The sequence below is a fragment of the Aristolochia californica genome, unplaced genomic scaffold (assembly GCF_029961685.1).
Source record: "Aristolochia californica isolate CCGP_79_NKW_82.1479 unplaced genomic scaffold, dmAriCali1.0.hap1 SCAF_3, whole genome shotgun sequence".
Taxonomy (NCBI): domain Eukaryota; kingdom Viridiplantae; phylum Streptophyta; class Magnoliopsida; order Piperales; family Aristolochiaceae; genus Aristolochia; species Aristolochia californica.
The window spans coordinates 46431445-46454082 of NW_027181992.1; the positions used below are offsets into that span (position 1 = coordinate 46431445).

The following is a 22638-nucleotide window of genomic DNA, read 5'->3' on the forward strand; positions in this document are numbered from 1 at the left end:
GACTCCCTTATCATTAACACCCGTCCCGCTTAACCCCGTGCATGTCCGCCTACCAATCCGCCTACTAAATAATACACGGCCGCGGCCCTACCGGCCGCCCTGCCCGCCTCCACGCGCACGCTTCGGCTTTAACGTCGCCTTCCCAATTCCCACCTTTTGGGCGCCAAGACGAACTGTCAACTAATTAGGATTAATTAATCTAATTAACCGGCACTCCTCTGCAGCATTCGCACTGAAAGGAAACTCTAGAAAATGATTACGGCGCGGATTAAGACGGGTTTAGTGATTTGAATAAATCGAATACACTGAAAAACCTTATCTTAATAATGAACTGCATGCATCAAATCAATAGATTTGATTAGATTAAAAACTTTCAAATTAAGATAATAAGATATCTGACTTATGAGATTCGACTCAAAATGGTGGGACCCAAACATCTAATCCCCATTAAAGGATTTAGATATGAGCTTATCCTAAATCCTAATCCTAATCCCATCAGGTAATAAATGGAATGATAATGAATTAATAAAAAATTATAAATTTATTCAAAATCATAAAAAATACCTAATCATATACGAAAATTATCGGTAAATCGGATACAATTGGGTGAGAATTTTTATCTGGTTTTTGTTCCATTTATACAATTGGGTGAGAATTTTTATCTGGTTTTTGTTCCATTTAAACGAAAAAAGGCGATCGGAGGTAGGGTTCGACGTCTAGGTCTTTAGTTAGTACTTAAAATGGTTAAGAGAGTGATAAATGTTTAATAGGGGGAGTTTAGTGTGGGTCAGGTGTGTTTAAGTAAGGGATCCCAAAACAAAATCTTGAAAATCATTAGTGACTTAAACTATTCATGTATATAATGAACCAATCTTAAGGGGCTCATAATAACACTTTAGAGAGGGAGTACTTAGTAGGATCATTTTTATTTGTTTTTGGAGAAGCTGTGGTCAAAAGAAAGGGCCTCACTTGATTCCTTCAGTCCACGGCAAAACGTTTTAGAAAGGATTAGAGGAGGAAAAGAAATTCTGGGAAATTTGTCAACGGGAGAGCTAGGTTGGTGGGTTGTCTTTTAAACTCTCTCCTCCTACCTTCGTCTCATCATTCATCATTCTTCCCAACTTCCCACTTCACCAACCACACGAATTCTTATTTGCATCACAGATTTTACTTTGAAAAGATGAGATATGTAAAACCCTTGCCACCCCAAAGATTATAGATCGATAAGATAGGTTTAAGGATCTAGCTTTTTGTCTTCTATTGGGACTAAGACTGACTCCAAAGATTATAGATCGATAAGATAGGTTTAAGGATCTAACTTTTCGAGTACTATTGGGTCTAAGAATGAAGTCGAAGATTATACATCGATAAGATAGGTTTCAGGATCTAACTTTTCGCATTCTATTGGGTCTAAGATTGACCTTGAAAATTATAGATCGATAAGATAAGTTTAAGCATCTAGTTTTTCGTGTTCTATTGGGTCTAAGACTGACTCCAAAGATTATAGATCGATAAGATAGGTTTAAGAATCTTACTTTTCGAGTTCTATTGGGTCTAAGAATCACGTCGAAGATTATACATTGATAAGATAGGTTTCAGGATCTAACTTTTCGTGTTCTATTAGGTCTAAGACTGATCCTGAAGATTACAGATCGATAAGATAGGTTTAAGTTTCTAACTTTCCGTGTTCTATTGGGTCTAAGACTAACTCCAAAGATTATATATCGATAAGATAGGTTTAAGGATCAAGCTCTATAGGGTCCAAGACCGACTGACTCCAAAGATTATAGATTGATAAGATAGGTTTATCTAGCTTTTCGCATTCTATTGGGTCTAAGACAAACTCCAAAGATTATATATCGATAAGATAGGTTTAAGGATCTAGCTCCATTGGGTCTAAGACCGACCGACTCCAAAGATTATAGATTGATAAGATAGGTTTATCTAGCTTTTTGCATTCTATTGGGTCTAAGACCGACTCTGAAGATAATAGATCGATAAGATAAGTTTAAGGATCTAGCTTTTCGTGTTCTATTGGGTCATTATGCAGATTATAGATGATAAGATAGGTTTAAGGATTTAACTTTTCGCTTTTTATTGGATTTAATACTGACTATGAAGATTATAGATGGGTAAGATAGGTTTAAGGATTTAACTTTTCGCTTTTTATTGGATTTAATACTGACTATGAAGATTATAGATGGGTAAGATAGGTTTAAGGATCTAACTTTTGGGGTTATATTGGGTCTAATACTGAAAGAGAAAAGAGATGGAAGAGATAAGGGGTTAAATCTGGTCTATCAATTACCTTTCTTCCTTGCAAAAGCTTGTTGGTTAGCAGCTGTAATGTAAGCTGAGATTGAAGAGGAGCAATGAGGAAGTAGAGGAACAAATATCTACGATAAAGAACCGTTGTCTGGCATTTTAGGGTTGAATGGAAGAGAGATAGATCCTCTGTCCATAGCTTTGGAGACATTCTCAAAAGCTCTCTGGAAAAATATTTTGAAACCTCTCTCTCATCTCTGAGGAGGCTTTCACCTCACTGGTAGATTATGCGCAAGCTCGACTGCTTGGAGCGATCGGATCAAATTCGCTTTTTAAAGAAAAAGAAAAGAAGAGATCTGAAGATCTTGATCGCAGCCTCTTTTTGACTCTTACAATCCCCAAAAACAGACGTACTAATCCGTCACTCTACGCCTCATTAGAGTCGCTTAATTTCGATTTTCTGAGTTCATTTTCTGCTCTGTAAAACCTGTCATCATGGAGGTGACGCCATGGTCCAGGGACCCGCCTGCAAAGCAAAAGAGTAAGCTCTCGGTTGTTTCAACGGACATCGACAACTGCTCTCTCTGTCTTTTTTAGTTCTTTTATGTTTTTTTTTTCTAATTGTTTGCTCCGGATTTCTGTAGACAGACAAACCGTGAGGAACTGGATCCCGAATCTTCATTGCTTGATCGTCACTTTCTCTTTATGGATTAATTCTCTCTCGCTTCTTGCTGAAGATTTTGATGAAAGAAAAGAAGAATGCGATCGAAAAGGAGGATCGATTGAAGAAGAAACGCACCACTGAACCAGGTTGGCAGAAATTTCACAATATTCTGAATAAAAAACGAGTTTTATTCTCCAATTTGATCCCAAACCAGTAATTTAAGCGGCTAATATCTGCATAAAGAATGCAGTCTTTCTTAAAGAAAAAAAGAAAAAAACTAATTACAGAATTAAGCCATTAGCAATGGCGCGATTAGTAACAAGATGCGTCGTCTCGTACACCGGAAGCTCTTCCCGGTACCTCTCGATCCCGATGGCCGTCAAGTTTTCCAGCTCGAAGAGATCCGAACTGGAATCACTGGCTGCATCGTCGTCGTCGTCGTCGTCCGACTGGAGATCTCGCATGAGAATATCACCTTTCGTTTGATATCCATTCAGTAATTTCTTCGCGGCTTCTTCGACGCGTTTATTCTTCTCCATTGGGTGAAATTTGAGCTCCTCGCCGAGGAAGGGAGGGGCGGAATCTCCGGTCTCCCTGACCGCCGTCAGGCTTCTTTCCTCCTCGTAGAGGCTTTTCTGGCCGCAGGGACGGCAGTCTTCGTCCACAATGACGCTCACGGGGTAAAACCGTACGGATCTCTTGACGCCATTGACGGGCTTCCCCCTCGACGAAGGGGTTTTACTGAGGCAAGACCTGGAGTAAGACGAGGCCGTAGAGCAGGTCGAGGACGCCTGCGTGGACTTGGATTTTCTCTCCGATCCGTAATCGTCGCCGTTGAAGGAAGACGAGAGCTTCGCCTTCTTGGCGGAGCCGGTGGCAGCGAAGAGCGAGTTGAGGAAGCTGGCGAATTTGGCACCAGGTGAGCCTGGCAGCTTTTTGGCCTTTTTCAGGTCCGAATAAGACAAAGGACTCGATCTCGGCTTGCTCTTTTCCAACGTCTGCGCCTTCTTTTGCAGGGGAGGCTCAGTCCGGACCGGCGCCGGATATGTCCTCACCGGTTTCGACCTCTGCGCCGTCAACACGGAAGCTCTCCCGCCGTAAACCGACTCCGCCTCAGAGGACGAGAACCCTCCGTAACTCGACTCAGAGGAACTCGAAGTGGAGTGAAACGCGACGGGATTCTGCTTCAGGTGAAAACTATCATAATCCGACGCCCGACGAAGAGTGCTCAGTTTCTCGCTCACCTTCTTCTCCGTCCTGTGATAATTTCTTCTCTCCCTGTCCTCATACTCCTTCATAATCGCGTTACAGTTGCTGCTGCGGCTCTGCTTCTTCCTCATCGTCTCCTTGTACATAACGAGCTCCCCCGCTCCCGCCTCCCCTTCGTCAATGGAGCGGTAGATAGCGTCGAGCAGGGTGGACGAGAAAGAGGGGTTCTTCCTGCTGTTGGATCGAGATCGATCTCCACGGAGCGACTTTTCCCAGTTGTCCATCTCTCCAACCAGACCTTAAAAACGCTCAAGTAAAGAGAAGAAGAATCGAGGGCCAAATCTTCGCTGTCTGCGGAGCCAGGATCAGAAACTGCAGGGAGTAAAAGCACAGAGAAGGAAAAGCAGAGACATTTCCGCGACAGGAGAGAGTGGTGTTTCACGCAAAACTGATTTAATGCCGGAGAAGAGAGACAGGAGCAATCGATGGCGGAGGCAGAGAAGTGTCTTTTGCTGGTTTTTTCGAACTCGAATGGGAGCAAAAATGGCGAAGGCGAGGGGGCGCAAGCAATGAATAGCAGAGTGCACGCTCGAGTCTCACGCGGCCGACTCTTATATGATCCTAATTGGCAGAGATGACAGAGTGGCAAACAGGTGAGGTGGCATTTTCTTATGTTATTAAGTAATTTTACTTTTTATGGCTTTTTCTACTTTGCTAAATTGCTAGTGTGCTACCATGCTTCGCACTTGTCTATTCCCTGCCCATGCCTCGCTCCTTATCTTCAACTTATGCTTCTCCATCATTTACCCAGTCCCTCTTTGTACATGCAAAGCAATCATCAAATCTAACGGCTACAAATTTGTGGGGTCCCTCATCTAATATAGTACACTAATAATTATCAACTGCTATATTTATTTATTTATTTACTATAAAATAAAGTTAAATGTGGACACACATCCTCGGGCCCCGCTTAAAGCTAACTCCGAGTTGGAACGAGAGGGGCCGGGGTGGGTCCACTGGAGGGATAAATCTTGGGTCGTTGAAGTTAGATGGGGCCCAGTAATCATGTTGATGTTCTTCTGTGTCACGTGTTGAGCGGAATCAACGCTTAAAAGGGAGAAGAGTGGAAGGCAGTACACGAGGATTCTTGGTGGAGGCCTTTCAATGTAAGAGTAAACTTGAACTTAGCCCCCATCATTTTCCATCATTTTCAGTAAAACCCTTTGATTTCTTCTTCTTTCTGGTTTTTGGTTTTTGGTTTTTAATCTTGAATGCGGGGAGGTTTGCAGAAGGGGGAAACTAATTGGAAGGAAAAGGAAAAGGAAGAGAGTGATCAACGTAAGTAACTTAAATTCTGATGTGTGAGTCCCCCAATGGCTTTCTTAGTTTCTTTCCTTTCGTGAAAAGAATGGAAGAATAAAATCTTTATTTGTTGTGAAAAGAATAGAAGGAGAAAATAAAGCTTTTTTTTTTTTTCTGGGTATAATTCAGCTTCCTGACGTATAATGGAGCCCGAGGTGGGGCAGAGGAGTGACCGGATTGTTTGCGACCGCTGGATCAATCAGTCAACAAAGCTGGGAACGTAAATGGACTGCCACAAAGTTGATTCACTGCTCTGTTTTAGAGGTGATCTCTGATCCTTAAAACACTTTTGTTTGGGCTGCTTTGGTTTGTTTAATCATCTCTGCTTTGGATGTCTATTTCTTTTTTTTTTTCTTTAATGGTTGGATGAGAGGTTCGTTTTTATTTCTGCGGGAAGGATGATTTAGGTTCTGGTGAATCTGCCATGATAAAGTATTGGAAATTTATCAATGATGAGAATAGCTGTTGGTGAACTGCAATTCGGGATTAAGAACCTAGGATTTAGTTGCTAAGAAAAGTGCAGTTCTCTGTAGAGAGCCTGGAGACTACTGTTGGGATTCTTTCTGTTTTATTTTTTTCCTCTTTATAATCATGGGAGCGTAGAAGTTTAGGATTGAAAATTCAAGATTAGGAGAATCATATTCCTTTCTTGTTTTAATTTTCTCCCTTGGTAGTTTTTACCAAACTGGCAGCGGGGATCTAAAGATGCTCGTTCCAGTAGTAAAAGAAAGAGAATATCTCATTCTACCAAACTGGCAGCGGGGATCTAAAGATGCTCGCTCCAGTAGTAAAAGAAAGAAAGAGAATATCTCATTCTCAATCTGCAAAAGAAAGAGAAAACAAAAAAAAGAAGCCCCTGGAGGAAGACGACGTTTTTTGTCCCAGTTTCTGTTTCCATTTTCTTCTTCCATTTATAAAATAATCTACCCCAACTGCTCTCCTCGGGCGTAGAGTTGACAAAAGCATGAAAGAGAGCGAAAGGATGTTAGATGCACTAATCATTGCACTCGTGGCTCTGCTTCTGGCTTTTTACTGAAGAGGGTTCCATTTCCGTTCCTCTATAATTTAATGGGGTGAGTGAGAGGTAGAGAGAAGCAGGCTTGAGTTCCGGACTGGTATTTGCAGTGGGGGGAAAGAGGAGATAAGAGGGGGATGTGTGAGATTAAAGAAAAGGCTGGAAAAGAGAGAGAGGAATGTGCAGTGCTTCCCCACTCCTTTACTCACATGGGACTCTTCCTACTTTACCGCCTTCCTCCTTCAAATTCTTCTTATTCTATGCACTGGCTTAGATTTCTTAATGGATACTGTTTCATTTGGAGAGTGTAAACAGTGCTAACTGCAAGAGGAAATGATCAAATAAATGTTCTTATGCTTAAAGCGTTGGCTTCTTGATGGTATCACAGTGTGAACAGTTGGACTTGGTTCTGGGGACTATTTAAACTTAGCAGCCATCAAAAACCTCATAAGAAAAATGAAGAAAAAGAGTGGCCTAGCATTTCTAGCTTCTAGGCTTTCGCTTTGGTTGATCTATACTCTATTTAATTTTTTATATGATCCGTACACCAGATTCCCACGGCCCAAAAGTCGGTCTTCTCGACTGTTCAACAGGGTGATCCCAGTCGCCAAGATCCAAGTGCCTGCAACTGGGTTCTTGATAAAAGGTGATGTATTATATTCAAATGGCCGCTACTGTTCAAATATCTCAATCCTTCCTATCAGATTCTTCTTAACAGTGGAAGTTTGAATCCCCAAAATTCCATGAATCCCATTATGAAAAATGAACCAACATCTGATCTTCTATTTACAGTTTTTTGTAGTTTTGTAGTTAAACGTCTTTCAACTTCAAAGTGCCAAATTCATTCTTACCGAGCTGAGAAGATTAGAGAGCAGTCGGTGACATGAACGGTTGGCGAAGGCTCACTGGTTCACCTCAAACGTCAATTGTGATTTGCCTGACACTATCGCCACCACTTTCGTTTGCATGGCTCTACTTATCCTCTGAGAATCACACCGAATCTTGAAATTTTTGAGAGGTGAGCGAGTGGGAAGGGAATATGCCTGGGGCAGTTGGTCCTCCCCTCCTGAAGATTAAGGTTGTGTTTGGAAATTGGAATAAAGTGGAGAAAAAAGAAAAAAAACTAAAAAAAATAGATTTTTTTTCTTTTGTTCAGATGCCTATAAAAACTGAGTGAGAAAATGAAAAATAAATATAGTTTTTTTTGTTCGGATATACGTAAAAAATAAAATAAAAATAAAAAATTAATAGTTTTTTTAATTTTGATAATTAAAATTTTCTCTTAAGTTTCTATTTATTTTCTTTTCTCTCTAAATTTTATTATTTTGTGAAAAAAAAATTATTAACTAAAATAATTTTCTCTCTTTTGTTTTTGTCTCAATGATTCTTATGGCCAAACAACACACAAAATAACTTTGGTTTCTAACAGGTCCCAGATGTGTCCCTTGTCTCTCTTTGGTGCTAGACTTGGATGTTCATCTTTTTTACTGCAACTTTAATGCTAGGTCCAGCACTACAGAGAATGGAATCCTTAATGCAGCTACGCAAACAGCATTACACAGCTTCCCTGCCCCCATTTGTCTGTTCTGGTTAGAGGATGATTACTCCGTCTCAACGTGGAAGTGGGACTTGGGTGCGGCTTTGGGTGGGGGAAACGTGTGATGAGACAGAGAAAAGGGGACAAGACGGGGAGGATATCGATTTGGGTAGTAGAGAGAGATAATGGATACTCACGACTGAGGTGACAGGAGCCCACCCCAGTCACTTCATCAGCTTAAAAAGTGCATTGCCAACTCCAACGGAGGACTATGGATCGGTATCTTGAGCATCCTTGAGAGCAGAGCCGTTCCGTTTTGTGGCAGTCTACCTGTTTGATTTTATTCCAAATGAACTTTCTTATTTGGCATTGATTAAGAGCGTTGAGAGAGCGGATGATATGATTAAGGGCGTTGAGAGAGTAGATGGTAACGGTAGCGGCTGCTGCTGCTGCTGCTGCTTCTTCAAGTTCAAACAGCCAATGGAAAGGGTAAACTGCAGTTGCATCGCTATCCTTTAAGGTTTCACATCTCTTCAGGGGATTGGATTCCTTTTTAGGAATCTAGATGATTACTCTCCAGCGTAGCTGGCCTTGGCAAATCACAGTAACAGTTTGGCCATAATCATCTCAGACTTCGTGTTTGTCCAAAGATGCTACTGATAAGAGCGAGGACTGATAGTGGCAAAAGTCAAAACTACTGATAGATTGATGAAGGATAATAACTTACGTCCTAAATATGAATAAGAGATTACCTCTAGGTTACCTTTTTTTTTTTCTGAATGAAGTCGTCGAGGTTGAGCTTGGGCAAAAAAATAAATCTAGTTAAAAGGTTTCATGGCATGATAGGATTCCTCAATTCTCCTGTCGTTCCTTACCGGATGTCAGCTATCTAATTTCGGTATTGTGAAAATTTTCTATTTGACAATTAATGAAAGTTAATTGTGATTATAAATATTTTTTTTTGTTAAACAGTTAAGGGAAAAAAAATCCAAAATTCTTTTGAAATTTTTTGTTAATCTGAAGGATGAGGAAGCACACTGAGAGAGTTCTCCTCTTATGTCAAGAGTGAATGGGACCTTTTTCTATATTCATAATTTATTGTTTATCACAACTTTGTTTTCTGCATTGGCATCCGTTAATGCCAAAACTAGGTTGCATTTAAGCGAGTATAAGTAAGCACCCAGGACAACATTTAAGAATTACCCCTAAAAGAGGTATGAATTCAGCCCAAACCTCTTGTTGTGAAAGGAGTTTGAATCCAAATCCAACTGATCAAAGATAAATTTACAAACCATTCGAAAATTATAAAAAAAAATGACACAAATCTGATTCTCGCCTAGTTATCAACGGGAGGTAAAGAAGCCACTAGTATTGGATAACATAAGATTAGATATCTATAATATAAAATATTTTTTAATGAAAAGGAAGATACTCTCCGCTGCACGGGAATGGAAGAGGAGAAGTGCCTCGGCAGGAGCCCTTTTCACTCATAATTATGTGGTCCTAAACAGGGGCAGAGCCAAGGGGGTAAAAATTGAGATGTTTATTAGTGATATTGCTCCCTTTCACTCTCTCCCCCCTTCTTTCCTCTTTATTTGCTCCTTTAGTACAAAATTTACATCCCCTGCCCTCTTTTCTCATTTCCTTAGAATAATTTACCCCCCTCTTTAAGTAAATTTTCAGCTCTACCACTTAGTTCTAATATATTATTAAAAGGCTACAATAATTTTGTCTTGCTAAAATAGTCTGCATTTGAAGCAGGCCTGAATTTGAAACTATTTTTTGTGTTAGTCTTATATAAGAGTCATCGCCTGACGGAACAACTTAGGCAACAAAATCAACGATTGAACTAAGGTGAATCAACTATAGACTATACTTGTGGATTAGAAGAAGATCAAGATCAAGATCATGAAATCGGATCCTCCGCCCAAACGTCCCTTGTGGGCACTAAACAACAATGGGGACTGCCTTTAAAAAAGCTGAAAATTCTATAGGTTCTTCTTGCTCAGCCCTGTGAAAGAAATGAATGCAGGAGAAGTTCAAAATCAGAGTACACAAAAGAAGCCGCTTCTCACATCCTCTCAGGCTTCATCCAGGGAGAGGAGCAGAAGCGTTTAAGGTGGATGCTGCTGGGGGTTGAACTGCATGGGGATTAAATTATCTACTGTCTCCAAGAGCTCAGTGCATTCCACGTCAAAACTCCAGCAACAGGTACCTCATCTTCAAAGAGACTAGGTCTTCACCCGCGTATCTATCACAAACATCAATAAAGTTTACCAATTCTACTACAATAGCCACCAATTCCTTCTAGGAATTCATTTTACTATTGGTGCCCATGGTAAATAGTAACCACATATCCTCCAAATCCCACCTACTGTTTTATCGGGTATTGGATATGCTGCTAATGCTCAAGTATGGGCAGGTATAAATGCCAAACATGGATTCTGGCAATTATACATTATCTTGCAGGGTTTTTTTTTTTTTTTTTTTGAAGCGTCATTCATCAATGACATTAAACTTAAATAGCATACTTTCTGCATTTTCTTCAGCTCTCATTGACCTCTCAGACTAAAATTGAACTTGACAGTAAAATGGGACAATGGTTTCTAATTTACTCCAAAATGAGACACCTGAGATCAAGAATGATTTTTCTCATCAAAACTAAGAACGGGGCTGCCAAAGCCAACTTTAGTTTTAGAGAGCTTAATACCATAAACTAGCGATATTTCATCAAAGCTAGACTGATGGTGGTCTTTCCTGTTCTTCTCTATCAGCTCATTGACCTAGACAAGGAACTACAGCTTCAGATTGAGCTCAAGGAGCAGGCACAGGATTACATAAGATCTTGCTTACAGATAGCTCAAGTGAATGGTTTCTTGAACCTCTTTCATAATCAACAACAATCTTTTACCTCGACAAACATCAAGCTTAAGGCGAGTCCTGAACAGTTTCCCCCAACAGCTTTGCATTCTGACCTTAGTGCAACAAGAGAACAAGCCAAGCACAATGGATGGTACATTGAACCCCATGAAGTAAGTCACTGCTTTGCTGGATCAAGCCCAGATTTATGAATTGCATATCATGAAACTTTAACCTTCAATAAAAGTCATCCAGACTGATGGTTGAAACTGGTTACAGATAGAACTGCATGAACAAATAGGACAAGGAACTACTGCCGACATATATCGAGGAACATGGAGAGGCCTTGATGTAGCAGTGAAATGCATCTTCCCTCAATTTTTCCATTCAAACCAAAGCGGTACTAATTGGTTTGCACAAGAATTGAACACATTATCAAGACAGAGGCACCCTTTTGTCCTCAGACTCCTTGGAGCATGTATGGACCCCCCTGAATATGGATGGCTGGTAACAGAGTTCTTCAGTGAGAATACCTTAAAAGAGTGGTTGCATGGTAACAACAAGAGATGCAAAGAGAGAGTGGTCCCACTTCCTCCACTAGAAGAAAGGATAGCCAGAGGGCTTGAAATAGCTCAAGCAATGCAATACCTGCATGAACAGAAGCCAAAGATCCTCCATAGGGATTTAAAGCCCAGTAACATATTTCTTGACGATGCCATGCACATCCGAGTGGCTGATTTTGGACATGCTTGCTTCTTGCAAGATGGAGAATGGGCATTGACAGGGGAAACAGGTACAGTCCAATTTTTTCTACAATTTTCACAAGACTTAACCAGCTCAGTGAACATTAATTTTTACTCTTCAACTTTCAGGGACATTTGTGTACATGGCACCAGAGGTCCTCAAGTGCGAACCTTACAATGAGAAGTGTGATGTCTACAGCTTTGCTGTCATACTCAATGAACTAATCACCGGTCAGCATCCATTTATAAATTATGACTGTGGCCCCACCAAGGTATATCATAAACAAGTTTTCAGTGATGCTCCAGTGAACAGCAATACAGTTTAATATAATCAAACCAGAGAGAACACTCCCTCCCTCATTCCCTCCCCTCCCTCTCCAACCAAATCCTTCATCCCTTGCACAAAAAAACTCAGTCTAAGTACTAACCAAAAGGCCAGTACTTAGAAGAGAGAGTTGGGCATGATAAACATAACATAAATACAATGTTCCCATCCTTAATTAAACACCATTTTGATACCAAAGAGTGTTGCATGCAACATGCACTCATAGACAGTAACAGACACCAATTTGCAGAAGTCTGCATGAGACATAAGCAGGCCCATACTCCCTGCACCATGTATATATGCTATGTGCTGAGCCTCCATTTCTTACCGATAACCATCACTTGGCATTTGTGATGTCCCTTAAGGTCTATTTTTCTCACTTAGCATTTCAAAGGTGTAATTTTTTTTCTAAAAAAAAAAAACACTTGGCATTTGTGATGACCCGTTAGTGTCTTGCGTTAAGGCAAATACACCTTGGTATATAAAGTTTGCGCATTATCACTAACCTCTCATGCTTTGTGATGACCAACAGATTGCCATAAAAGTTGCAACAAGGAACCTCAGACCTACACTTCCTGAGAATGATGGGCAATTTGAAGAGCTCATTGACCTCATCCAACAGTCGTGGAACAACGATGCCTCTGCCAGGCCTTCCTTTGTTATTATCACAAAGACTCTTAAAAGGATTCAAGATAGAATATCCAAGAAAGTTGAGCTTTAATTGCTATGACTAGTTCCAATGCTTCACTTGTCCATTTAATGCTGAAAGGAATACATATTCCCATTGAATTGTGGATTGGACCTTTTAGCTCAATGGCCACATGGGAGGAGGTTTTTAAGGTAAGGCCTTGGAATCAAGTCTCACCAAGGTATTTGGTGAGTGGCTGGGTGTGTGAGGTCAACATTAAAAAAATATTCTGCCCATTGAATTATTAAATGCTAATATCTTAATTGTAATGTCTTCAGATTAATTCTTTTGACAATTCAAAGGATGGTTGATTTCTTGGTATCTACCATCCAGTAGCAGGAAGAAGGAACACCAGAAACATTTTGATACATAGACATTCACAGGACATAAATATGCTTTAAAGTCAACAAACACAAAAAGTTTAAGCAGCAACTTAATCCTTAACGTACTCCATCAGACGATTATTTATAGTCAACATTAGATCCTTGAACCATGCACACCCAAGCATGTCAATTAGCTGGTATATGTTATGCAGCCTCTGCTTCTCAAGAAGAAGATCCTTTCTGAATATTATTAAGAGGCAATTAGGGGCATCTTTGGATCTTCTTATTGAGGACTGCTTCTTCTTCTTAAGAAGAGGAGAACTTTTTACCACTTTTGGAGCACCCTACTTTTGACAGGCTTCACAATGAAAGATGTAGCACAGCTGTTTCCTTGAACCAAATGACCAGTCAATTAAGAGCTCACTGCTCTACCACCAAACTGCTAAGGAACAATTCAGATGAAATCTCTCATAGAATTCAACTCCCACTCTCAATCTCTGATCAAGATGATCTCCAACCTTCTTTCATTCCTCCTGGATCTTTTTTACAATTGGTTCCCTCACATGAATGCTAGAAAATCTCAAGATCAAGATTAGGTAAGTTGATGTAGAACTAGTAAGTTTTTTGGATCTTCAAGGAGTACATCTACCCATAGAGGATTGAGCTGAAATCAATAACAATATCAGCAGTACAGAAGGATCTTCCTTTTTTTTAAATGATACAGAAAATCTTTCAGTTAAGACTTTGAGTGAAGTTAAAAAGACAGTTCTTGTCATCATCCAAAAAAAAAAAAAAAAGTTTAGAATGATAGCGATCTCTTACCAAAAAAACAATTAAGAATGATTCATCTATGTGAAAAAGTGAAGTATATTTATAAATGTGCTGGAAAAGGTTAGAATCATAGTGGATCTCTTACCAACAGACCAATTAAGAATGATTCATCTAGTGAAAAAGTGAAGTATTTCTATACATGTGCTGGAACAAGATTACTTACTGCAGAGCACAAGCAAGGCTGGCAGATTAAACACTACACTTGCAGAAAGATGACATTAAGAATGACACGCCAACAAATCACAGATCAGTACCAACGAGCACCTGTATTAACATCGGCAGAGAGGAAGATCCGTCCCTCTCTTCGACATTTTCAGCGTAGTTCTAGAGGTTCTCATTTGAACAAGAACAATACCACATTTCCTAACTTAAATAGGAAAGATTAACTCCACATTAACATAAGCAACAGTGTTATGGGAAACTTTCGGCTTAATATTATATTTACAGGCAAAACAGTCAGCTGCGCGCCTTTCTCAGCGGCGTCGTTGTTTGCTGTATAGGCTAGAGAGATATCTTGACCACAGGATCGGAGAATTGGCAAAGAATGATATTGAACCGAATCGGATAAAATAATCAATTGAATAAAACAATTTAGCAGAAGCATCTAATAAAAATCAATAAGAGTGCCTCCAAGTTAAACTCAACAAACCACATTTAATAAAAACCGGGAAAAAAACCTAGAAACTAAAAACTGGAGAACAAACCTAGATATTTTGGGCATGAGCAGCGGAAGGGGATGAGAGAGGCGGCTGATGTCCGACGCGTTCCTGAAGCCATGTTCCGAACAAAGGAGACCGATCACCGACGGATTGAGTAAATGACAATTGACAATGAGTGAACACCAACGACAATACTCGTTAATTCGTAATGTTCCATCGCGGGAGTTACGACCGAACGAGCCAATCTCAGGATTTCAGCCGCGAAAAGACACATTTCACAGCACATGCATCCGCAGCTCTGGGCTTTTCATTTAAATTACAGGGTAACACTTGTCAATAAGTGAGGGTATTAATGTAATATCCTTTTAAGACATTTTCTGGCTGTCGCTGCGGGGATGAGGAGAGCAGAAGCCTGAAAGAGATAGAAGAATAGATAAGACTGAAGAGGGCTTGGTTGCAATTTCTTCAGAAGACAGAGCAGCCATGGCCCAAGCTCATGCATCCGCAGCTCTGGCCTTTTCATTTATAGGTGCCCCCTCACTCTGTCAATTTGTTTGGGATTTGGGAATCTTCATTCAACTATTTTTCCGTCTTTGTTTTACTCAGATTGCAATGTGGCCAGAGCGAGTCCCTCCCGAGCTATCCCGAGGTATAAAACCTCCGCGCACCCAAGAATTGCTTCTTCTTTCCGCCAAGGCTCTCCACTCTGTAAGTCCGCTCCACTGATTTTCTTATAATTTTTGGGAATGGATAAGACTTTATCATTATAATCGGCGCTTCCCTTGTTGCTTCTTTCTTGCTGCACAGTTTCGTACGCTGCTTTTCATTCAGTTGCATCTTTTGTTGTCCCTTTAAATTGCAGTAATTTTGGAAGTTTGAACTGCAATCTAGTGTAGTTCATAAGAAATAGAAGGGAATTGGTTGCCCTCGAGAGCAAGTTGAATCTTTATTTTATCGTGTGAGGTGTAATATACGGAATACACTCATACTGGATTGCTGAGGATTGAGTGCTTTTACTAATAGGACTGAGTTACAGAGCACTTAGAGGTGATTTGAGATTACGAATAAGTATTATCGGATGTTTAATCTTATTTTACCATATGCCTAACTGTTTGTCATTTCTCCTAACTACTCTAAATTCCGAAGTTTTGGTTGCCTTTGTTATCCGTGGCTCATGTTATACTCTTCCCATAAACTCACTCCACGTTCTTTTCCATATGTCTTTCTTGGGTACTCTAACACTCAAAGTACCTATTTATGTCTTCAACCCACTGTCTCTCATTTTTATGTGTCACACCATGTTAAATTCGTTGAGTCTATTTTCTCCTTTACTACACTTCAGTCTCACCTTGATCGTCTTTCGTCTGACACACTCTCGTTCATCTGTCTTTACTTCCGATTACTGGCACATCAACCAATGTTTCAATCCATGCACCCTCTACAAGTTCCATTCAATACCTCGCACCTAAGATTACATATCTATCTTACAAGAAAAAATCTGAGGGGATAAGTATTATCCGTTATCTCTATTAAGAAGGTGGGAAAGAGCTTAAAGAGCCGTTAGCTTGTCTAACGGGCAGAGATACTGAATTCCTTGAAGAGTACTAATAGTTTAATTCGTGATTCAAGATTTAATTTACTTGAACATTGTAGAAGGTTGCAACACCAGATGTATGTTTTGGCTACCTCTGAATCCCTTGAAGAATAGTTTCATTCGTGATTCAACATTTTAATTTACTTGAACAGTGCAGTATTCCAAGTATGGCTGCAGGCCAGATGAGTGTTTGGCTTTATGGATACGAGATTGTTTCTTTATCCTAAATCCATCAGAACTAACTATGCAAGTATCTGATATTTATTTCATCCTCAGTGGTTTCAAGAATTTCTCTACAAAGAAAGCGTGAAATTGTTGTCTCCATCAGGTGTGAGCAGAGTGCTAAAGAGGGTGGTGGATTGGATGTATGGCTAGGCCGGCTTGCTATGGTTGGGTTTGCGTCTGCAATTACTGTGGAGATTGCCACAGGAAAGGGTCTTTTGGAGGTATAACTTTCCACACAGGGCAACTTCCATTTTTTTGTGAATATGAAAAACACTCAATGCACTTAATGGAGCATCCTTCCATGTCTGCTTATAATTTAAATTTGGCAGCACTTGTTTTTCATCTATATTACACTCTTCAAACTTCTTTTTCAACATGGAATCTGACTGCTTGAATGAAAGCTTTTCAAGAAGAAATACTCTAATTAGACTTCTAAATATAATACATCAACATGTCACTGACTGAAGATCACATCAGAGAATTGAAAAATAGGAAAGAGACAATGAAAATAAAAGAAAGTGGATGAGAGAAGAAGATCACACCCATTTTTTTCTTTTGTCTTGGCTAAGCTAGAAAGAGAAAGGGAGAGAGAGAAAGTTAGGTCCAAAGCTCATCCAAAATAACTAGCTAACTTAAAAAACCTCTTTCTCAACTAATAAAATCAAGATATTTGTGTTTACTAATCTATGTGAGATTGTTCCTTAACAACACCCTATGGTTATTGTAAAATCCAAATTGACCCACCCACTTCTTATTTCACATTACTTTATTTCATTTTTATTGCCTTAGAGAAAAAGAAAAAAAGAAAGCTCTCAAGATTGTATTTTTCACTTTGCAGAACTTTGGGGTTACTTCGCCGCTACCTACAGTAGCTTTGGCAGTCACCGGACTGGTTGGAGTTCTTACAGCTGTATTCATCTTCCAATCTGCATCTAAAGATTAATGTTCCCAAACTTATCCATTCTGTTGAAACAAAGGCAAAATTCATGTCTAATAATTGTTTATTACTCCCATTTGTTTTTGAGTATTGGAAAAATGTCTGCGAAACTGCACTGGTAGTACAATATCTCGGTGTAAGAGTAAAATTAGATGTATATTTGCCAACTGAAAGAGCTGAAGCTTTTTATAGCTGTTTCTGAAATTCAGCTATTGCAGTATTTAAAGAAGCTCCATCGTGCAATTATGTAATGGAAGAATTTTTTACTGGTCAACTATCAACTCTAGTTCTTTTCTCTGTAAAATGAGCTTAGGGATAAGAGAAGAGAGGACACTCTGATGAGCAAGGTTTTGGAACATAAAGTCCTTTTGTCTGCTGAACTTGAACTCCACAAATGTAAATCAAGTCACAGTGACGAATCAAGAAACTAGTCAGAACAAGGAATAAAAAGCCTACAATACCCTTATAAGTTTATTGATCATTGGTTTAGTTTCCTCCCCCACCCAGGTGAGCACCAAGCTCGCGAAATTGGTCAAGACTCTCCTCTGTGTCCTCAGACAAGCGAACTGCATCTAGCTTTTGCTTCAGAATTTCAATTGCATTTATCACGAGTTGAGATGATTTAATTGCACCAGTTGACTCCACAGTAAAGATAAAGCTGTCTTCTTTGGCATAAATCTCAACAAGTCCAGGCTTTCCCATTGCTTCTGCCTTCTTAATCACTTCGTCATCATAAGTATAGGCTTCCGGATCAAGCACCACTACCTACAATTTAATTATTGCAGAATAAATAATCATTCCTTTAATCAAAAGACACCTGTAATTTATAAAGCACACGATTGAAGAAAGAGAACATCACTAGCAGATATAGGAGAAGCTATAAGTGCATCTCAAATCAGCACAATGACATCTTCACTGTGCATATTGGTACAAATGACCGATCCATAATGTAGTCGAGGGTGTCTTTGCCCCAAGAGAGAGAGAGTGAGCGAGAGAGAGAGCACAATAATAACCTTGATTTCCTCTTTCACAATACCATCTGGGCAACTGAAAAATGCCCAGACTGTTCTAGTCTAAATCTCAAGCACTGGTCTTGACGATCAGGTTCAATATAATCTCAAAGGAAATAAAAGTATGCAAATATTATAGCAAAACATGTACAAGAAATAAGAGATCACACACACAAAGATTAGATCAACATATACACAGGGTTTAACATATTTACATAAATACACACGAGCACAAATATTAGATAAAAACATGCACAAGACGTATTTACAAATGTATACAAACACACACACATGTATGCTACTCAGATCCTTAAAATCTTTTTCATTTGCTTCAATTATAATTCCTGTACAGGGCATAAAGAGCTAATGTATTTGTTTAAAACCAATAAATTTTTAGATGTCCTTTCCAGTATTCAGTTGCCTCTTTTGTTTTTCCAACAATCACAGTTCTATTGTGGGACAGAGGACTCAAATCTCTTACATCGATTCTCGTGATAGACATAGTTAGTTACATCGAAGGACAAAACCAATGATGCAAGAGAGAACTCTGTTCATGAAAATTCCAAGAGTTGCAGATTATTTTTTTTTATTTTTTTATTTTGCACTGGTTATGTATAGAATACAATTCAACAATATTCTAGATTGCATAACCCATAGCCCATTATCAGTTTCATCCTGCAGATATTTCAAAGTTCTATACAACATTTTGGGCAAGGTTAAAAGCTTTATTAAGAGAAAAACGAAAAAATTAAAGTATAAGATTGTCCATTCCTATTTCTTGTATTCTCTTTTGCTTACAGATCACTAATTAATTATAAGTGACTTTATATCTTAAAAGGCAAACGAACAGCAGATGCAGATACAGAGGGAAACAGTACTCCTAAAAAATCCTACTGAACTTAAAACACCGCTTTGAAGATTTTGCAGGACTCAATATGAAGAATCAAAAAATATAAAACCATAAGAGACTCGCCTCTTTATCTGTTCAAAAGTGAACATTGGGACCTAAAAGAACTAAAAAATGTTTGAAAATAAGTTGTTAATGAAGATGCCAAAATAACTTAAAGGCACAAAAATAGATGAACAAGCTAAAATTAGTATGATCTTTCTTCCTTAAATGTTTCATTATTCTTTCAATCATTTTCTTTCATTTTTCATTCTTTTTTTTCTTCCATTTTTTTTAAATCTAAACTGAATCACAGTTCATCGAAAGAAATTCAACACTACTAAGCCTTGTTCTCAAAGAACTTTCTCTTTACATCATCCAGTAGAACAAGGACTTTGAAACAACTTAAGTACCATCTTGTCATATTTTGCCAGAAAGTATCTCATTCAACTTTCTTTTTTCTCTCTTTTTTTCTTTTTTTGCAACCATAATGGTGCATAACACATTGATAAAAATCATAGTGTACACTGAAATACAAAAGAGTAACAACTTAAAGAACTTGGCCTGCATAAAAAACCAACGCTCCACAAAGTCATCTTTTGTTACTCCAGATTTTGCAAATCAAATACCAGTCTATATAGTAGGAAGTAAATACTCATTTTTTTACATGGAGGATGCAAATATCATTAGTAAGGCCAAATGCTCATTAATATTACAAATGTAAATGTGATCACCATCTGTAGGAAAATTTTACTTGATTGAGAAAGGCAGTCACTTCTTAAAATCAGGTCTTAGGTTTACGTCCGACAGGTGTGACAAGTTCATGATATCTTTCAGAACATTTTTATAAATAAATAAGTAAGAAGATTAAGAGGAAGAGAAGGAACATTCAGAGCTTTCTTTCCCCACTACTTCTCCTCTTTCTCATCGGATAAGCAAGAATGAGTGAGGTCTCTATACAAGTACAGGCAGCAGTGCTGGCCTAACATCATAGAGAACTTGTTTCACTGAGCCATCTTTTCCCCCATAACAATCAAGAAGAGATAGCAAAAAACAGTTGAAAGTCAACCAAACAGAATGAAGTAAATTAAAAGGGAAAGCATCATAAAAAAAAAAAACATACCAAGGACAAATCCCTACATCTAGTACAGCATCCAAAGTCAAAAAGAAAAAAAAAGAAACACAAAAGCCCATCGTACGAAGTAACTCCATGATGGATAGAAACATGAGAATACAGATTGCTTTGGCAAACCTGATGAGTGTTGGGGTCAATGCCAAAAACTTTTGTCGGACTACTCTCAATCCACTCCATCTTCTGCTCATAAGTGAGAGTTTCCATCAAATCCTCATTGATGTGGATCTGTGGTTCATACATGAAAGTCACAGTGGCAGCAGGCGACCATTTTGCATGGTCCTTACCAATTCCTTTTCTAGCAATCGCTCTTAACCTCAATTCTTGACCACGACGTAGTTTGACTATTGTTATTCCCCTAAAGAAGACAGAACAGGACAGATGATATCGACAAAATACAAAAAAGTTAGCATAGTACCATTAAGATTAAGAAGAGGAATGTTTCTGCCACGTTTTAGCATAACCAAAATGAGCAATAAAATGCCATATACTGACATGCCTAAAAGAGATAACTGTTAAGACAGAAATGCAAAAAAATAATGAAACAACAAATAGAAGTGAAACAACAAATAGAAGTGAAGTATTGGAAAATGAGACAGCATTCAAAAAGCATATAGGTCTACCTCAACTTAGTTCCTTTCGCAAACAAACCCTAATCCATTCTTTCGATGACAGACCCTAATTCCTTGATAATTAACAATAAGAGACAGTACAAATACCTAAGCTAAAAATTACCAACTGAAAACAAAATAATAGAGAGGAGTGCAGAGGAACCTCTGCTCAGAACCATCGTATCCATTGGAATCAGCGCCCGGGCGAAGAATCTGATCAACGGGGCAGCACAAGGCGGGGTCGGAGCTCCTGAGCTCGGCGCTGGTAACGTCGAGCGTCTGGTCATCAGTGCAACGGGCGCTTAGAGTAAACTCGATGGAGCAGAACTCGCACTGACCGTCGCCATCACAGGCGTCGCAGTCACGGGCGAACCGCATCTCCATAGCATTGTCGCTGGAGAGTGGGATGAGGCCAAGTCGGTGCGCGATAAACTCGTCGTTCAGGACAGAGGAGTTGACCTCGATCTCCACGAGGTCAACTGCCAGGGTTGGGACCTCCGCGATCATCACACGGCGGAGTGCGTTCGCCATACTCGCGTCAGTCTCCCGAAGCTCGAATTTCAAGTAATCGTCCTTCATCTCTCGGATCTTCACTTTCGGGAAGCGCTGGTAGCAGATGTCCATTAGTGCAGCAATCGCACCTCTCTTCTTTGGTGGCTAGAGGGTTTTGCAAGGGTTCTTCCCGTTCCCCCAATCTCCACTCTCCCTAATAACTGGCAGAAAAACACTTTCTGATTTAAATCCCTTATTTCTTCTAGCTCTGCCACATACACCTGTCACAGGTAAAACGATCTTGGTACCTGTGATGTGGACCTTAGCAGAATTGTGCAAATATAGAATAAATTAACCATGACTGTGAGGGTTATTACACTTCATATTATACATTTATACGATTTTATTATCATATAAGTCTTACAATTCAACATATTCGGACTGTAATCATGAAATAATTTAAGTTATAATGGTTTATGAATGTCAAAATAGTAAATATCCCAGTGTAAAACTATATGTTGAAGTGGGTGAAAAAGTAGATGTAGAGATATTTCAGCGTTTAATTGGTAAACTCGTGTCACTAGACCAGATAATTCATTTGTTATGAATGTTATTAGTCACTCGATGTTATGCATCAATCTCATATTTCTCGTTGGTGAGCATTGGAAAGAATTTTGTGATATCTTAAGAAAAAATCGAGACAATGACCATCATGCAAAAGACATATTGGTATAAAAAGTTTTGCAAAGGCAAATTGGGCAGGATCTCATAATGATAGAAACATAACTTTTGCCAATTGCACTATGGCTCGAAGCAATCTCATTAGGTGGCAAATAAAAAAACAAAATACAGTAGCACAATCAAGTGCAAATGTATAATATTGAGCTATTACTAATGCAATTAGTCGTAAGGAATCAGACGTCATAATTATAAAGTAATGAAAGTAATAATAATAATTGCATAATAAAAGAAAAACAAACACGGAACAAACACAACAAGATTTATACGTGTTTAACTCAAAGTTAGACTACATCCTGTCTTCCACTGTTGCAGTAATCCACTATAAATAATAAATAGTTCATAAGAGATTTTGCACACACTTACATGTCTTATTTTTCTCTAACTTCTCTCGGCCACAACTGATGCTCCTCAATGATAAATCCCTAATATAAAGAGGAAATTAGGCAACCGCGATACAAGAGTAAAATTCTCAAACTACCCTTAATGAAACAACAATTAATATATTGTGCACCCCCGGGAGGGGGGTTTCC

The 22638-nt window shown here is 39.1% G+C and overlaps 4 protein-coding genes and 2 long non-coding RNA genes across 7 annotated transcripts; 3 read left to right on the forward strand and 3 right to left on the reverse strand.

Annotated features, from left to right (window-relative positions):
• Positions 1-3096: 3096 nt before the first annotated feature.
• On the reverse strand, positions 3097-4707 carry LOC137958808 (protein BIG GRAIN 1-like A). The gene has a single exon (XM_068805951.1). It carries the CDS (start codon positions 4420-4422, stop codon positions 3211-3213), a length of 1212 nt encoding a protein of 403 aa, XP_068662052.1. The 5' UTR covers positions 4423-4707; the 3' UTR covers positions 3097-3210.
• Positions 4708-4889: 182 nt separating this feature from the next.
• On the forward strand, positions 4890-8884 carry LOC137958809 (uncharacterized). 2 transcript variants are annotated; one of them, XR_011114014.1, is made up of 6 exons: positions 4890-5304; positions 5428-5476; positions 5630-5764; positions 7067-7161; positions 7308-7533; positions 7945-8884. It is a non-coding gene; the product is annotated as an uncharacterized lncRNA (long non-coding RNA). The 2 variants fall into 2 exon arrangements; XR_011114013.1 differs by having other exon boundaries at positions 7326-7533.
• Positions 8885-10796: 1912 nt separating this feature from the next.
• Positions 10797-12700, forward strand: LOC137959634 (serine/threonine-protein kinase STY46-like). The gene is made up of 4 exons (XM_068806988.1): positions 10797-11084; positions 11191-11704; positions 11784-11926; positions 12512-12700. The coding sequence occupies exons 1-4, from the start codon at positions 10797-10799 to the stop codon at positions 12698-12700; spliced, it is 1134 nt and encodes a 377-aa protein (XP_068663089.1).
• Positions 12701-13013: 313 nt separating this feature from the next.
• LOC137958810 (uncharacterized) lies at positions 13014-14744 on the reverse strand. Its single transcript, XR_011114015.1, has 2 exons — positions 14526-14744; positions 13014-13654 (listed from the first exon to the last, which is right to left on the reverse strand). It is a non-coding gene; the product is annotated as an uncharacterized lncRNA (long non-coding RNA).
• Positions 14745-14913: 169 nt separating this feature from the next.
• On the forward strand, positions 14914-17487 carry LOC137960507 (stress enhanced protein 1, chloroplastic-like). Its single transcript, XM_068808150.1, has 4 exons — positions 14914-15009; positions 15087-15188; positions 16351-16520; positions 17138-17487. The coding sequence occupies exons 1-4, from the start codon at positions 14964-14966 to the stop codon at positions 17240-17242; spliced, it is 423 nt and encodes a 140-aa protein (XP_068664251.1). The 5' UTR covers positions 14914-14963; the 3' UTR covers positions 17243-17487.
• Positions 17488-17535: 48 nt separating this feature from the next.
• On the reverse strand, positions 17536-21595 carry LOC137959515 (DNA-directed RNA polymerases II, IV and V subunit 3-like). The gene is made up of 3 exons (XM_068806876.1): positions 21039-21595; positions 20385-20622; positions 17536-18001 (listed from the first exon to the last, which is right to left on the reverse strand). Exons 1-3 carry the CDS (start codon positions 21497-21499, stop codon positions 17723-17725), a joined length of 978 nt encoding a protein of 325 aa, XP_068662977.1. The 5' UTR covers positions 21500-21595; the 3' UTR covers positions 17536-17722.
• Between the last annotated feature and the right edge of the window lie 1043 nt (positions 21596-22638).